The sequence below is a fragment of the Mrakia frigida genome (genome assembly GCF_051309035.1).
Source record: "Mrakia frigida strain ATCC 22029 unplaced genomic scaffold BDY24scaffold_13, whole genome shotgun sequence".
NCBI lineage: Eukaryota > Fungi > Basidiomycota > Tremellomycetes > Cystofilobasidiales > Mrakiaceae > Mrakia > Mrakia frigida.
In genome coordinates, this window is record NW_027481268.1 from 652,236 (window position 1) to 668,215 (window position 15,980).

The following is a 15,980-nucleotide window of genomic DNA, read 5'->3' on the forward strand; positions in this document are numbered from 1 at the left end:
CCTTCGTTCTCTCTCCCACCCCTCACCCATCATCGCCGAAACAAGAGAAGAACTATCAACCTCCCGTCGAAGCTCTTCTTTCCTCCCTTCTCCCTCCCACCCCCCTCCCCGTATCTTTCCACGTACGGAAACCAACCAACAAAAGGCCGAGAGTCAACAAAGCTTTCCCCGCAACGCTTCTTCCCAATCGATCCCCTCCCAACTCGCTGCCTTCTTACTCGTCAAAGAAGAGATATGGCCACCAACCCATCCTCTACCGATAAACCCACCACCGACAATCTTAACCTCACTCCTGCTACCATCGATCATCACCAACTCCTGCGAGAAAAGTACGCTCTTCCCTCCTCCTCCTGGGCGGAGAACTACTCGCCCGAAGAAGAGCTCGACGAGGACTTCAGCGTCGGGATTGAGCATGTAAAGATGGATCAGACCTCCTGGGCCGCTGGTCTCCCCGAAGCTCAAGGTCTCTACGATCCTGAGAACGAGAAGGATGTGAGTGTTGAGCTCCTAGGAAACGAAGGAGGAGAGCGAGAGAGAGCTGACCTTCCCGACCTCTTCCTTCTCCGTTCCCTCCCTCTTCTCTTCTCTCTCGTCGTCTCTTCGCTTCCTCAGGCGTGTGGAGTTGGATTCGTCTGTCACATCAAGGGAAAGGAGTCTCACAAGATCATCTCTGATGCCAGAAGGTCAGTTCCAATCTCATCTCTCCCCGTCAAACACAAAAACCAAGACCGACGGCCTGATCACTTCCAATCATTCCTTCGCTCTTTCCTCTTCCCTCTTCTCCTTCATCTCTCGCCCTCCCCACCTCCCTGCGACCCTCTCATGCTCGAATCAACAGCTTGATGTGCAACATGACCCATCGAGGAGCCAGTGAGTCCACCATAATCTATCAGAACTTCTTCAGAGCGGCATAACTTGAGCTTGGGAACGAAGGAGGAGGAGGGAGGGCTGGACTTCGAAACGAGAAGAGAACGCTTCCTTTTCTCTTTCTGGATCTAACCTGTTTGATCTCGTCTTTCACTCTTTACAGCCGGTGCCGACGCTCGAGACGGTGATGGAGCCGGAATCATGACAGGAATCCCTCACGCCTTCTTCCTTCGAGAATCGACCCACGTTATGACCGCGACCCTCCCGTCCCCGGGAAAATATGCCGTAGGAAATCTCTTCTTCAGCCCCAAGGACGACGAGCTCACTCGAGAGACTCAAGCTACCTTCACCAACATCGCCGACGGACTCGGACTCAGGGTTCTCGGATGGAGAGAGGTCCCCTGCGACGGCTCGATCCTCGGTCCCTCGTCGAGCTCGAAGGAGCCCAGGATCTTGCAGCCGTTCGTCGTTCTCAGGGAGCACTACGGAGACGGAGATGAGAGCAAGGAGGGACGGTGGGATGAGAAGAGGTTCGAGAGGCAGCTTTACGTGCTGAGGAAGCATTCAAGTCACACTCTGTACGTCTTCTCTTTCTCGACTCGCTTTCCCTCGATTCTGCTCCCTTCCTTGCTCACACCCCTCTTCTCGACCTCAGCGCACACACCAAGTGGTTCTACATCTGCTCTCTCGCTACCAAGAACATCGTCTACAAAGGACAGCTCTCGCCTCCTCAAGGTTCGTCTCGATCTCGCCTGGTTTTCGATGCGACGCGTCTTCCCTCTCTCGCCTTTCGCTGACCAACTTCCCTTCGCACATCAGTCTACAACTACTTCCACGATCTTAACCACGTTCTCTACGCTTCCCACTTCGCCATGGTTCACTCTCGATTCTCCACCAACACGTTCCCGTCTTGGGATCGAGCTCGTTCGTTCTAGCTCTCTTCTTCCTCCCTCTCGTCTGCTTCGCCCACCGAGCTGACCGCGTCCTTTTCCCCATTCCTCTAGAACCCATGCGATGGGCTGCTCATAACGGAGAGATCAACACCGTCCGAGGAAACAAGAACTGGATGCGAGCTCGAGAGGGAGTTTTGAAGTCAGGAAACTTCGGTCCCGAGCTTGAGCTCCTCTACCCCATCATCGAGTCTGGAGGATCGGATTCGGCTGCGTTCGACAACGTCTTGGAGCTCCTCGTCGTCAACGGAGTCCTCACCCTTCCCGAGGCTGTCATGATGCTCGTTCCTGAGGCCTGGCAGAACAACGATGCGATGGAGCCGGAGAAGAAGGCGCGTCGAGTTTTTCTTCGTTCTTTTGCTACCTCGTCGTCCCCTCTGAACTTTATCCGGCACTCGAGCTAACCGACGTTGCTGCCGTTTTGTCCTGTACTTATCAGGCTTTCTACCGATGGGCTGCTTGCTTGATGGAGCCTTGGGATGGACCTGCCCTCTTCGCCGTGGGTCGCGTCTCGCTTCCTCGTCTTCTCCTCGAACACCACGGAAGCTGACCCCCTCTCTTTCTTCTATTGCCTCTTAGTTCTCCGACGGACGGTACGCGTTGTTTTTCTCCTTCTTCTTTTTCTTCGCTCTCTTCCAAGCTCACCAACCGTTCTTCTTCTCACCTCAGATACTGTGGAGCCAACCTCGACCGAAACGGACTCCGACCCTGCCGATACGTCGTTACCTCGGACGACATCATGGTCTGCGCTTCCGAGGTCGGAGCCCTCTTTATCGAGCCTTCCAAGGTCATCGCCAAAGGACGACTGAAGCCCGGACGAATGCTCCTCGTCGACACCGTCGAAGGCAGGATCGTCGACGACCGAGAGCTCAAGATGACCACCTCGAAGAAGAGGAACTTCCAGAGCTGGCTCGACTCCAACCTTCTCAGGATGCCTTCGATCGTCAGGAAGGTCCAGAGAACCGTCGACCTCAGGATGAAGATCGACAACACTCCTCTCTCGACCGACCCGATCCTTCTTACTTTTGGATACACCGTCGAGCAGCTCTCCTTGTTGATGCTTCCTATGATCTCGGATGGCAAGGAGGTCAGTATCCTTCTCTAGAACGAGGACTGGCCGTCTTCAAAGCTGACTTTGGCTCCTTGTCGCGTCGAAACAGGCTCTCGGATCGATGGGAAACGACGGTACGTCCTCTCTTCTTCTCCTCGAGTTTCACTCTCTTACATGCTAACCCATCGCCTTCCCTTTCTCTCCTCTCCTTCTCAGCTCCTCTGGCATGCATGGCGACCTCTGCGAGAATCATCTACGACTACTTCCGACAGCTCTTCGCTCAGGTCACCAACCCTCCCATCGATCCCATCCGAGAGGCGATGGTCATGTCGCTCGAGTCGGTGAGTTTCCTTCTCTCTTTCTTTCTTGATCTTCGTTTCAATTCTGTATCTCCCAATCTTCGCTTCGCTGACCTCTCTTTCCTCCTCCCCGCCTTCAGTACGTCGGACCCGAAGGAAACCTCCTCGACGTTGGACCCGAGCAGTGCAACCGAATCGTCCTTCCCTCTCCCATCCTCACCATCGAGGAAATGAACGCTATGAAGAATATTCACCTCGCTCAAGCTGGATGGAAATCCAAGCTCATCGACATCACCTTCGCCAAGTCGGAAGGTCTTCCAGGCTACCGAGCTGCTCTCGAGCGAGTTCGAGCTGAGGCTGAGCAGGCTATCGAGGACGGATTCAAGATCATCATCCTCTCTGATCGAACGACGGGTCCTGACAGAGTTCCTCTCTCGGCGTTGGTCGCTTGCGGAGGTACGTGACGCGTCGTCGTCTTTCCCTTCCCAATCGTCCCTCGCTGACCTTGCCTCTTCGTCCTCAGGTGTTCACCACCATCTCGTCAACCAGAAGAAGAGAGCTAAGGTCGCTTTGATGATCGAAACCGGAGAGGTGGGTACTTCTCCTCGTTCGAACCGAACTTTCTCGTCGACTGATCGAGTCTCTCTCTCGTCTTCAGGCTCGAGAAGTCCACCACCTCTGTGTTCTCGTGGGATACGGAGCCGATGCTGTTGTCCCTTACTTGATGATGGAGGTGATTGCGAAGGTTGCTAGGGAGGGACTGTGAGTTCGAAGTATCCTTGCACTTCTGCTCGACGAGATTCCGTTGCTGACCGCGCGTCCTCTTCGTTCTTTCTCTCGCTCCAGCATCAAGGGAGATCAGTCGGCCGAGGAGCTTCTCGAGAACTACAGATACGCTACCGACAACGGTATCCTCAAGGTCATGTCGAAGATGGGAATCAGCACCCTTCAGTCCTACAAAGGAGCTCAGGTTCGTCGTTCGAGTCCTCGTCGCGTCGTCGTCGTCCACAGCGCTGAAGTCCCTCCCTCTTCTGTTCCTCCTTCTTCAGATCTTCGAGGCTCTCGGTCTTCACGAGGAAGTCGTCGACATCTGCTTCCGAGGAACCGCTTCTCGAGTTCAGGGAGCTACGGTGAGTCACCTCCGTTCGGGACTTCGAGAACGGACTCAGAACTAATCACTCTTCCTCCCGTTCGTTTTTCTTCAGTTCGATCTTCTCGCCATGGACGCCTTCGAGTTCCACGAGCGAGGATTCCCTTCCAGGAACTCGGTCCTTCCTCCTGGAATGCCCGAGAGCGGAGAGTACCACTGGAGAGCCGGAGGAGAGGCCCACATCAACGATCCCGCTGGAATCGCCAACCTTCAGGACGCTGTCAGGGAGAAGAACCAGACCGCTTACGACGCCTACTCCAAGAATGCTCACGAACAAGTCAAGGCTGTTACGCTCCGAGGACTTCTCGACTTTGACTACTCGTCGGCGACTCCCATCCCCATCGACCAGGTCGAGCCTTGGAACGAGATCGTTCGTCGATTCGTTACTGGAGCTATGTCTTACGGTGAGCGCATCAGTTTGGCTTGTTAGCAAATGCGACGACTCAAATGTTCGAGAGCTGACGATCTCCTTTTCTCGCCAGGTTCGATCTCGATGGAGGCACACTCTGCGATCGCCGTCGCCATGAACCGACTCGGAGGAAAGTCCAACACTGGAGAAGGAGGAGAGGACGCTGAGAGGTCGAACATTCTGCCCAACGGAGATACCATGCGATCGGCGATCAAGCAGGTTCGTTCTCCTTTCCCTTTCTTCTTCCCTCTCGACGACGACTTCCCTGGCTGATCTTACCTCTCCTCGTTCCTAGATTGCCTCTGGTCGATTCGGAGTCACCTCAAACTACCTCGCTGACGGTGCGTCTCTCTTTATTTCGATTCAATGGCGAGGTCGGACGCTGACCCCTTTCTCCTCTCCTTGTTTTGTTCTTTCCCTCAGCCGACGAGCTTCAGATCAAGATGGCTCAGGGAGCTAAGCCTGGAGAAGGAGGAGAGCTTCCTGGCTACAAGGTCTCTCAGTCTATCGCTCGAACTCGACATTCTACGGCTGGGTACGTCTCTACTCTTCGTCGAATAGGCATCGGAAACTGACGACGCTCTTCACCTCTCACAGCGTCGGTCTCATCTCCCCACCTCCTCATCACGATATCTACTCTATCGAGGACCTCAAGGAGGTTATCTACGATCTAAAATGTTTGTCCTCTTCTCCTTTTCCCCTCTCCGCCTCTCTACCTCCTCCTCTACCCGCGGACTGAGGCTCGAGACGAAACGAAACACTTGGTTGACCCTCTTTCCTTCGTCTTCGCTCCTTTTTCAGGTTCGAACCCTCGAGCTCGAGTCTCAGTCAAGCTGGTTTCGGAAGTGGGAGTGGGAATCGTCGCCTCCGGAGTCGCTAAGGCGAGCGAGCTTTCCTCTTCCTCGAACGAGCCCTCGAAGCTGATCTTTGCGTTTGGCGTTCTCTTCTCAGGCTCGAGCGGATCACATCCTCATCTCTGGACACGACGGAGGAACGGGAGCTTCTCGCTGGACCGGAATCAAGTCAGTACAGTACGCTTTCGTTCGTCCACCTCTTCCTTCCTGACGAGCTTCGTTTTTCTTGTTCTTTCCCTTTACAGATATGCAGGTCTGCCTTGGGAGCTCGGACTCGCCGAGACTCATCAAACCCTCGTCATCAACAACCTCCGAGGACGTGTGACGGTTCAGACCGACGGACAGATCCGGTTCGTGATTTTGTTTTGTTTTGCGACGCGTCGAGACTTGGACTGAGCTTTCTCTTCCTCTTCTTCAGAACTGGACGAGACGTCGCCATCGCCTGTCTTCTTGGAGCCGAGGAGTGGGGTTTCGCTACTACTCCTCTCATTGCGATGGGTTGCATCATGGTGAGTGACAACCTCGAGGAGAGGCCCGACAGCGTTCGACAGCTCCGAAGGGTGACCTTGCTGCCTTCGAGGGCTGACCTACTTCATTCTGAATTCTGCAACTCAAAAAAGATGAGGAAATGTCACCTTAACACCTGTCCCGTCGGTATCGCAACTCAAGTAAGCCGTATTCTATCTCTCGCCCCTCCTCTCTTCGACGCGTCGCTTACTTTCTCTCTCTTCCTTCTCTCGCCTCATAGGACCCTCTTCTTCGAGCCAAGTTCTCTGGACAGCCAGAACAAGTCATCAACTTCTTCTACTATGTTGCGGAAGAGCTTCGAGAGATCATGGCCAAGCTTGGGTTCCGAGTAAGTCGACACAATCGAGGCGATCTCTGGAGACTTCCGACCTTGAGTCTGATCTTTTCTCGAACTTCCTTTCTCAGACGATCAACGAGATGGTTGGGTACGTTCATGTAGCTACTCGAGTTTATCGAATCTATCCTGACTTCTCCGTTTCCTTCACACAGACACGCCGAGATGCTCAAAGTCGACGAAGGCCTCCGAACCTCCAAGACGAAGAACTTGGATCTCTCTTCCATGCTCAAGCCAGCTCACGAGATGCGGCCCGGAGCTGCTACTCATCGAGTTCGAAACCAAGATCACAAGCTTCATCTCCGTCTCGACAACATGTTCATCGACGAGGTTCGTCGTTCGTGGCCGCTTCGTTCTCGCTTTCGGCGTCGGCTGACTTTCCTCTCTTCCTTTTCCAGGCTGATCCCGCCATCCAACAAGGTCTTCCCGTCGAGATCGATTGCGAGGTAGTCAACACCGACCGAGCTCTCGGAACTACTCTCTCCTACAAGGTCTCGAAGAAGTACGGAGAGGAAGGATTGCCTCGGGACACGATCCGAATCCGAATGAAGGGAAGTGCTGGACAGAGTCTTGGAGCTTTCCTCGCCCCTGGAATTACCATCGAACTCGAAGGAGATTCCAACGATTACGTCGGTAAAGGACTTTCAGGAGGTCGTCTCATCGTTTTCCCCCCCAAGGAGTCGCCGTTCAAGGTTCGTCTCTGCTTTGCTCTCTTTGCTCTCGATACGTCGCTGACTTTCTCTTTCCCGTCTTGGTACCCGAACAAATCGATCAGGCTGAAGAGAACGTCATCATCGGAAACGTGAGTCGATTTCCTCGTTCTCTTCGAAAGCGTCGCTCCCTTGCTGACTTCTTTTCCTTCTTCCGTCAGGTTGCCCTCTACGGAGCTACCTCTGGATCCGCCTTCTTCCGAGGAGTCGCCGGGGAACGGTTCGCTGTTCGAAACTCTGGAGCGTCTACCGTTTGCGAGGGAGTGGGAGATCATGGTTGCGGTGAGCCAAAGCTCGACCGACTACTCTGCTTCCGTCGACTCGAGCTGATCGGGGTTGCTTTCTTTCTTCACTCAGAGTACATGACTGGAGGGAGGGTCGTTGTTCTCGGTGCTACCGGTCGAAACTTTGCCGCTGGAATGAGTGGAGGTGAGTTCTCGACGCGTCCTTCTTTTGCGTTGCCGCCGCTGACTCTTCGCTCTTTCCTTTCCACTAGGAATCGCCTACGTTCTTGACATGGCTCACACCTTTGCCGCCAAGGTCAACAAGGAGATGGTCGAGCTCGGAAAGGTCGAAAAGCCGGCTGAGATTGCTGAACTGCGTCAACTTCTCGAGGATGTGAGTGGTTGTGTCCTCTGGTCGTTTTTATCGATCGCTCGCATCCAGAGACTCCTTCTGACACGGCGTCACTCTATCTTCTTCAGCACCGACACTACACTGGATCCGAGATCGCCGATCGTGTTCTGCGAGACTTCCACCACGTAAGTTCCCGTTGGGTCTTCGTCTTTGTCTTCCTCTCTCCGAACTTCACTGACCTGTTTTCGACGTTTCTTCCCCTTCAGGTCCTTCCTCTCTTCGTCCGAGTCATGCCTACGGACTATAAGCGAGTTCTCGACGAACAGGAGGCTCGACTCAAGGAGGAGAGGAAGCGACAGTCGACCATCGAGCTCGTTCCTTCTCAAACCGCCAGTCAAGTCGATCTCGTTGCTTCTGGTCACGAAGATCTCCTCCTTCCGAAAGAATCGCTCTCGCGTGCCCTCAGCTCTCTCTCTCCTCTCGCTACTCCTCGACACGAGCCCAGCGTCGTCGATCTCGAGGACTCGATGCTCGATGAGAAGACGACTCGAGAGCGACTTTCGAAGCTCGATAAGACTCGAGGGTTCATGAAGTACAAGGTGAGCTTTGACTTGATGCAAGAACATATGCGAAAGGAAGGTTCGAGGCTGATCTGATCCTTCCCTCTTTCGCAGCGTCTGAACGAGGCCTACCGACCTCCTCGAAAGAGAGTCAGAGACTGGAAGGAGATCTCGACGAGGCTCACCGAGGCAGAGCTGAAGTACCAGAGTGCTCGATGCATGGACTGTGGAGGTGGGTCAACGAAGCTGTTTCTCCTTCGTCTCTTCTGACCGACGGGACTGACCTCGTTCCTCGTCGCGTCTTCGTTTGTCCAGTCCCCTTCTGCCAGTCCGACGCCGGATGCCCCATCTCAAACGTCATCCCCAAATGGAACGATCTCGTCTTCAAAGGACAGTGGAAGGATGCTCTCTACCGTCTCCTTCTCACCAACAACTTCCCCGAGTGAGTCCTCCCGCGTCGTTCCCTCGAAACTTCGACTTCGGCTGACCAACTCTTCCTCCTCTTTCTCAGGTTCACTGGTCGAGTTTGCCCTGCTCCCTGCGAAGGTGCTTGTGTTCTTGGAATCAACGAGCTTCCTGTCGGAATCAAGAGCATCGGTGAGTGGTCATCTTACTTTCGTTTTGCGACGCGTCGACGTTTTGAGTTGACGTCGTTTCCTTCCTCAGAGTGTGCCATCATCGACAAGGGATTCGAGATGGGTTGGATGGTTCCCAAGCCTCCTGTCTATCGAACTGGAAAGAACGTCGCTGTCATCGGATCGGGACCTGCCGGTTTGGCGTGCGGTTCGTCTCTCTCTCTCTCTCTCTCTCTCTCTCTCTCTCTCTCTCTCTCTGTCGTCCTTCTGAATTCGACCCTGACACACCTACCTCCTCCCTCTTCTACAGCCGATCAACTGAACAAGGCTGGTCACTCCGTCACCGTCTACGACCGAAACGATCGTTTCGGAGGACTGTGAGTTCCAGCCTCTGCTCGTCCGAAGCTCCATTCTGACTTTTTCATCTCGCCTTCTTCCTCCAAACAGGCTCATGTACGGAATCCCCAACATGAAGCTCGATAAGGGAGTCGTCCAGCGACGAATCGATCTGATGGCTGCTGAGGGAATCGTGAGTCTGCGCTCTCCGTTGTTCTTCGATCTCGACTCGTTCCTTTGCTGAGCTTGGTTTTTCTTCCCATCCTGCAGAACTTCGTCGCCAACGCCAACGTCGGAGTTGATATCGATGCTTCCACCATTAGAGAGCAGTCGGACGCCGTCGTTCTCGCTACTGGTGCTACATGGCCTCGAGACCTCAAGATCAAGAACAGAGACAGCGACGGAATTCACTTCGCCATGGATTTCCTCCAGGTGAGTCGCCTCATTCCAGACGAGTTCTTCGGAGTCCTCTTTGGATCAATCCGTAGCAGGATACGGGAAGGGGAGGGCAGGAGCGGTCGAACTCTTTTTCCTTCGAAACGCGTCCCCCCCCCCCCGTTCCTTCCTCGTTTTCACTTCCTTCCATCTGCTCACATCCCGAAGTCGAATCAATACATCCGCCTTCTCCTACTCTCCCAACTTCCTTCTCACTTGCTGATTCCTTTCACTCTCTCACCAGCTCAACACTGCGTCGCTCCTCGACTCTGAGCATGCGAACGATGCCTACATCAACGCGAAGGGAAAGGACGTCATCGTAAGTCGTTTCCCCTTCTTTCAGCCGGGAAGGTTTCCCTAGCAATCTCGCCAGACGCGTCTCTCGTCGAGCTGACTCCCCTCTCCTCTCTTTAATTTTTAAACCAGGTCATCGGAGGAGGAGATACTGGTAACGACTGTATCGGAACTTCGATGCGACACGGAGCCAAGTCTGTTACCAACTTCGAGCTTCTTCCCAAGCCTCCTGCGACTCGAGGTGAGTCGTTCTCTTCTCCATCGACTTCGACGCGTTTTTTTTCGTTCTGACTTTGCTCTCCTCTTGCCTTCGTCAGCCCGTGACAACCCTTGGCCGACCTACCCTCGAGTCTTCCGAGTCGATTATGGTCACGCAGAGGTCGCCAGTCACTTCGGCCACGACCCCAGAGAGGTCAGTCCGCTCCTTTTTCGACCTCGACGCGTCGCGCCTTCTGACTCTTCTCCCTTTCTTACCTCGCAGTACTCCATCTCGACCAAGGATTTCGTCAAGGACGAGAATGGCAAGCTTACCGGACTCAACACCGTTCGAGTAGAGTGGACCAAGGATGCTGGAGGAGCTTGGAAGATGGAGGAGGTCGTGAGTTCATTTGCTTTCCTTCTGCTCATACAACGCCGCTGACTCCCCCCCCCCCCATTCGTGCTCACAGATCGGATCCGAAAAGTTCTTCCCTGCCGATCTCGTCTTCCTCGCCCTCGGGTTCCTCGGACCTCAGCAGGAAATTATCAAGTCTCTCGACGTCGCTGTTGACCCTCGAAGCAACATCAAGACTTCCAACCTCGTTCGTCTCTTTCTCTCTCTCTCTTTCTCGACTTCTCGTGCTGATGTCCTCTTCTTTTTCCTCTAACAGAAATACAGCACCAACGTCGAGGGTGTCTTCGCTGCCGGAGACGTGAGTTCCAGCAGCTCGAGTGCTTTCTCCGACCTCTCTCCCTAACCTCCTCTCCCTCTTTCTTTCGAACTTACAGGCTCGACGAGGTCAATCTCTCATCGTTTGGGGGTGAGCCCTTATCTCTTCTTCTTCTATATCTCTAGAATCGAACTGACCTTGATCCTCTCTTCTATGTAGAATTCGAGAGGGACGAGGGGCGGCCGTGGACGTCGACCGATACCTGACCGGATCCTCGATCCTTCCCAGTCGAGGAGGGATCAAGGAGAGGACTTGGGATGCCCCTTCGATCGCCTGCAAGCAGCCTGAGGTCAAGGTCGAGGAGCCCGAGACTGTTTCGGTGGAGGCGTAGAGCTTTTCTTCCTCTCTTCATCTTCGTACGCGTTCGGAGGTCTCGTCGTCGACGCGTCCCTTGTTTTCTTCTTTCCGTTCTCCGTTTGCAATCTTCGATCTCTCTTCTCTGTCTGTTTTCTCTTCTTTCGGTCCTTTGTGTTTGGTTCTACGTTTCATGTTGCCTCTCTTTTTCTTTCTTTCTCTATGATTTGCTTTCTCCGTCTCCCTGTGTCGATGGCGACGCTGGTTCCCTCTGCGGAAATCGGGAGCTTTTCCCCGAGGCGAGCGTTGTTTATTCTTCTACGTTCTTGGTCTTGACCTATTTCTGGAAAAAACGGTCTGGCTGACAAGAGAGAAGAGAAAGGATGAGAAAGGGAAGGACGCGTCGGGAACGATGGCGCGGTCGAATCCTTTGGACCTTTCCTCGCTAAGAGAACTGTTGGCACCCATCTTTTTGGACCTTTTGGCCTCTTCCTCGGGCTACTGTAACGCGCCTCCCCCGTTTCGGTAGCAGACCAACGGGAGCAAAAGGTGACCGTAGCGCTGCGCTGTTTGACGAGCTCGAAGCGAGCTTCCTCTCCTTCCCTCTCTCTCCCCAACCCTCTTCCCGTCTTACAATCTCTACTTCAAGAATGTCCAAGGAAGGCGAATTATCGAATTCCTCGTCAGCTCAGCCATCGGAATCGCCATCGCCGAACGGAGGAGCAGCCGAGAGGGGAGCAAAGGAGTTAGAGTCGAGGAAGGAAGGAGGTTCGAAGCCTCAGCCTGCTCTGAAGAGAGGAAGCGCGTGTCTGCACTGTGAGTCTTGCCCTATCGTCTCTAGCTAGCTTCGGATCTACTGACCTCGGTGTTGACTCCCTTTCTCTATCAGGTCGGAAACGGAAACTGGTGAGCTCGACTGAAATTCGAACTCAGCCTCACTCAACCTCCGAGCTCAATTCTCACTGACTTTCAATCTTGTTCCTCGACGATGATCCCACTTCCAGAAATGTACGGGGGCTAATCCATGTCCCGCATGCGTGAAAGTAAGCAATGTCGTCTTTCTGCAGTCGGTTCGCTGAGAAGAAGCTGACTTCCCTCCTTCTCACCGTCTTCGTCTCATCGCTTCGCCGACAGGGAAATCACGAATGCACCTTCGACGAGCCTGGGAAGCCGAGAAGTAGAGTGAAGATGTTAGAGGAGAAGATCGGTGAGTCTCAATCTCTTTTTTTTGCTCAGCCAAACAGCGTCGTGGTAGTCTGAAGCGAGGAAGCTGACCTTTCCCTTCCCCCTTCCCCCTTCTTTCTTTCCTCAGCTGGTCTCGAAAGCATCATCACTTCCCAAGCACCTTCCTCGCTCTACAGTGTCACCAACACCTCCCATCCGATCCGAGAACATCAGCTCAATCGAGCCTCTTCGACGTCGTTCCCTTACCCTCCTCGCGTTCCCAAACCCTCGACGCGTACCGACGATCAAGAAGCGTTTTCCCTCGCCTTACAAGAGCTCTTCGGCTCGGACCCAAATGTCTACCCTTCTGGAAACGGCCTGGAACAGTCCGGCCCAACCGCTTTCTCTTTCTTGCAGGACCCCGACCTGTCAACCTCGTCCCTCCCTCCTCTTCCTCCTCCTCCACCTCGATCTAGCTCGCAGGACTTCCTTCTTCCCACCTTTGGATCCACCTCCCTTCCTCTTCCGACATGGACTCTCAACCAAACCCTCGAAGACTTCTCACGCCATATCCACCACCCTCCCTCTTCTTCAACTCAGCAACAACCCTCGCCCTCGATCCCAGGATCCGTCTTCCCCGATACAGCTCGAGCAGCAGGAGTAGCGGACAATCGGATACCCGTCCCAGACGATTGGAGAGATGGCACAATTCTTCCCGAAGGGATGCGAGATACGCTTCTGGGGCTGTTCTTCGAGAGGCGCCGACAGTTTGGATTGGTGTTACACGTTGGGCGTTTCTTTGGGTTAGTTCGATTTCAGTCGCTGAGTAGAGGACGAGAATTAAGAATTCGAGGAAGAGACAGAACGCCGCGTCGGACGCGCTTCACCTCTCGAGTTCGGATCGATCTTCGAGGGGAAGAAGAAGGCGAACGTCGAACTGAACTCGCTTCGCCTCTTTCTTTCTGCTTAGATCTCTCGACGGACCTCCGGAAGCGAGACCAGCGGGGGCTTTACTGTTCGCTATGGTCAGTTCACTCTCATCTTGAGCTCGGCGAGGAGAACCACCGAGAGTTCGGCGCTAAATCTCGACGCGTCGCGACTTTCGTCTTTCAGTACACCTGTGCCTGCCGGTTCTCGACGAATCCCGACATTCGAGCGTTGGAAGACACGTTCTTTTTACTCGCAAAGAGGCACATCGATATCGGAGGTGAGTAGCCTCGTAGGGACGCAGCGAGGCAGGAGAGAACCGAAGGAGGACGCTGACTCCCTCGTCCCCTCTCTCCTCTCAGTCGCTACTTACGTCGATCAGCGACTCGTTCAGGTCGTTCAGGCCTCATCTATTCTCGCCGCTTATATCTGTCAGCCTTTCGACCTATCGGCCAGCTCTTCGAGCCTTCTGCTGACCATCTTCCCGCCCTTCGTCTTCGTCTCGCAGACTCGAACCCAGATTCGAAGTCTCGTTATCTCGAAGGTTGGCTTCAAGGTGGAGCTTCTATGAGACTAGCTCAGGGCTGCCTTCTCCATCGGATCTCCCCTATGGACATCACGTCCTTGATGGCCTTTTTCGCCGAAGGACTCCCTCCTCTCGAGACGAACTACAAGGCTTCGTGGCCGAGTTCAGCTCTTCCAGCACCCAAGGACGGAATCGAGCTGGGAGAACGGATCCACGCATTCTGGTCAGCCTTCAGTCAGTGAAATCTCAACCTCTCTTAGCCTCTCAAAGCATCGGAACTGATCCCTTCTGTTTGGGTTTCTTCGTCGAACAGCCGTCGATCAACTCGGAGCTGTTGCAACTGGAAGAAGTGGATCCTCTCTGGTGGAGATCGAAACTCCCTTCCCTAGACCATGTAAGCTATCTGCTCATGCCGCTATCTGCGCCACTCTCTCGCTCGCTGACTTGAGTCGTTTCGCTGTTCTTTCTTCTCAGTGGCGGACTACGAACGAGTGAGGAGCTTTCTCCTGCCCTTCATCGAGGATCAAGCTGAGATTTTTTACTTTGATCGTAACCTCAGGGGATCATCATCGAGTCGGAGATGCGATCGATCTCGAATCTCTTCGAGGAATCGACAACGCGTCGAGCGACGGACTCTCTAGGAGGGATATTCTTGGAGAGCATGGTTCTTCTGGTCCACAGCTCTTCCCTCAGCAATCCCTTCATTCAGCCAAGTCGTGAGTCGATGGTTTAGGCCTTGAAAATGGCGAAGAAAACGTCACGGAGCGCTCGAGCTGACATTCTTTTGCTTTCATTCCTCAGTTCGAGCTGATTATCTCGCTCGTCCTCGTCCAACGAGACCTCAACGATCTACCTCTTCGATTCTGTCTACATCCAACTCCTTCTCGCTGGGCCTATCGGTCGACTCTCCCTTCCTTGGACCCTCACCTTCGGAATCGCCGCCTCCCGTCGCCAAACCTCTTCCCGCCGAGTTCCTACGACTCGAGAAGGCCCTCGTTTCACTCGTTTCGAATCTGCCACCTCAGTTTCGAGACCCGAGCCGAAACCAACTGGGAGGAATCCCTCCGTGGACGAGAGACATCGGTCTAGCGGCGGATCAAGGCGAGTCGTTTCGAAGGGATCCCACCTTCTCGACACAGTTCTGACCTAATCTCACTTTCTCAGGCGACTATGATGGACCCAGTTCTCTCAACGTGAAGATGGGGATCAATCCAGTCCTTTTCTGCCTTCATGTGATGCTTTGCACGTGAGTCTCCAACCTTCAGAACGCCGCGACGCGACGCTGATCTGTTCTCTTTGCTGTTCTCCTCATCAGATCGTTCCTCCTCATGTACGCTGAAGCCAGCAAGATCGACCCTGCGTACCGAGCAAAGGCAGTTGCCGCTGCTTCGTCGGCTGTTCAGCTCATTCAGATCGTCGTTGATGTCGACTGTGAGACCTTTCCTTCCCGCTTTGCTCTTGCTCGTGCTGACCGTGATCTTTCTTCCTCTTCTCAGTCGGCCAGCTCGACATCATCCTCGTCGTCCTCTGGCTCTTCCAGTCCCGAATCCTTGTTGAAGGGATCAAGTCTCTTCGACGTCAAGGAAAAACAGATCGTTCGTCCTCTTGTATTTTTTCTCTTTGAATCGCCTCGACGCGTTGCTGAACCCTCCTTTTCTTCCTTTCATTGATCCAGGAGCCGCTGCCCTCTCTGTCGAGATCGAAGTTCTCGTCCTCGCCATGAAACGGATGGGTCAAGTCTGGTCGTTCGGAGAGGACATCGGCGAAGCGATCACGCTCAGGATGGAGGCTCTGGCGGTGAACGGAGACGAGGCCTATCCGGAGACGATTCATCCGACGTCTAGAGCTAGTTGATCGATCTGTATCTTTCCTCTGCTAGTCTCTGTTTCTGTGAGAATCAAAGGGAGTCGAGAAAGACGCCAGGCGACGACAGGGATCTAACTCCGTATCAGGTTGAGAGTTGCACTGCTCTGCTCAGGGCTCATTTCCGATCTCGATCGGCTCCCTGAAGATCCTATCTCCGATCCTGGGTTAAACGGAAGTTCGAAAACGCTCTTATAGACGTCGAGCAGCCCACATTCAACGCGTCGATGCTTTGGTTCGTTCTCTTCCTCTCCTCGTGAAGATTTTTTGCTGTAAGAATTCAAGTAGTTATCTAACGCTCGGTAGGACATCTACATAGGCGAGCTTGAGCTAGGCGAGAAAAGTTGTC

General features: G+C 53.9%; 2 protein-coding genes across 2 annotated transcripts; both read left to right on the plus strand.

The window, feature by feature from the left end:
- Positions 1 to 15: 15 nt before the first annotated feature.
- Positions 16 to 11,455, plus strand: GLT1 (glutamate synthase (NADH)). Its single transcript, XM_076644576.1, has 52 exons — positions 16 to 492; positions 613 to 683; positions 839 to 870; positions 1,031 to 1,445; positions 1,523 to 1,602; positions 1,687 to 1,791; positions 1,872 to 2,158; positions 2,257 to 2,316; positions 2,397 to 2,410; positions 2,487 to 2,904; positions 2,978 to 3,002; positions 3,085 to 3,209; positions 3,308 to 3,623; positions 3,691 to 3,758; positions 3,826 to 3,929; positions 4,014 to 4,137; positions 4,217 to 4,297; positions 4,373 to 4,721; positions 4,800 to 4,945; positions 5,022 to 5,067; positions 5,150 to 5,261; positions 5,324 to 5,403; positions 5,528 to 5,607; positions 5,678 to 5,748; positions 5,826 to 5,930; positions 5,999 to 6,089; positions 6,201 to 6,248; positions 6,329 to 6,436; positions 6,514 to 6,533; positions 6,598 to 6,772; positions 6,841 to 7,134; positions 7,218 to 7,244; positions 7,314 to 7,434; positions 7,510 to 7,581; positions 7,649 to 7,770; positions 7,857 to 7,913; positions 7,995 to 8,327; positions 8,403 to 8,520; positions 8,604 to 8,730; positions 8,800 to 8,885; positions 8,955 to 9,071; positions 9,174 to 9,240; positions 9,311 to 9,392; positions 9,470 to 9,631; positions 9,879 to 9,953; positions 10,061 to 10,169; positions 10,246 to 10,340; positions 10,410 to 10,526; positions 10,597 to 10,728; positions 10,798 to 10,839; positions 10,916 to 10,947; positions 11,017 to 11,455. Exons 1-52 carry the CDS (start codon positions 235 to 237, stop codon positions 11,186 to 11,188), a joined length of 6,573 nt encoding a protein of 2,190 aa, XP_076497291.1. The 5' UTR covers positions 16 to 234; the 3' UTR covers positions 11,189 to 11,455.
- A 319-nt stretch (positions 11,456 to 11,774) lies between these two features.
- On the plus strand, positions 11,775 to 15,643 carry BDY24DRAFT_387702 (Zn(II)2Cys6 transcription factor). The gene is made up of 17 exons (XM_076640254.1): positions 11,775 to 11,967; positions 12,041 to 12,057; positions 12,156 to 12,194; positions 12,286 to 12,358; positions 12,464 to 13,118; positions 13,286 to 13,340; positions 13,429 to 13,522; positions 13,605 to 13,673; positions 13,751 to 14,002; positions 14,082 to 14,162; positions 14,243 to 14,259; positions 14,328 to 14,484; positions 14,570 to 14,869; positions 14,933 to 15,014; positions 15,084 to 15,199; positions 15,265 to 15,363; positions 15,444 to 15,643. Exons 1-17 carry the CDS (start codon positions 11,802 to 11,804, stop codon positions 15,620 to 15,622), a joined length of 2,451 nt encoding a protein of 816 aa, XP_076497292.1. The 5' UTR covers positions 11,775 to 11,801; the 3' UTR covers positions 15,623 to 15,643.
- Positions 15,644 to 15,980: the final 337 nt, after the last annotated feature.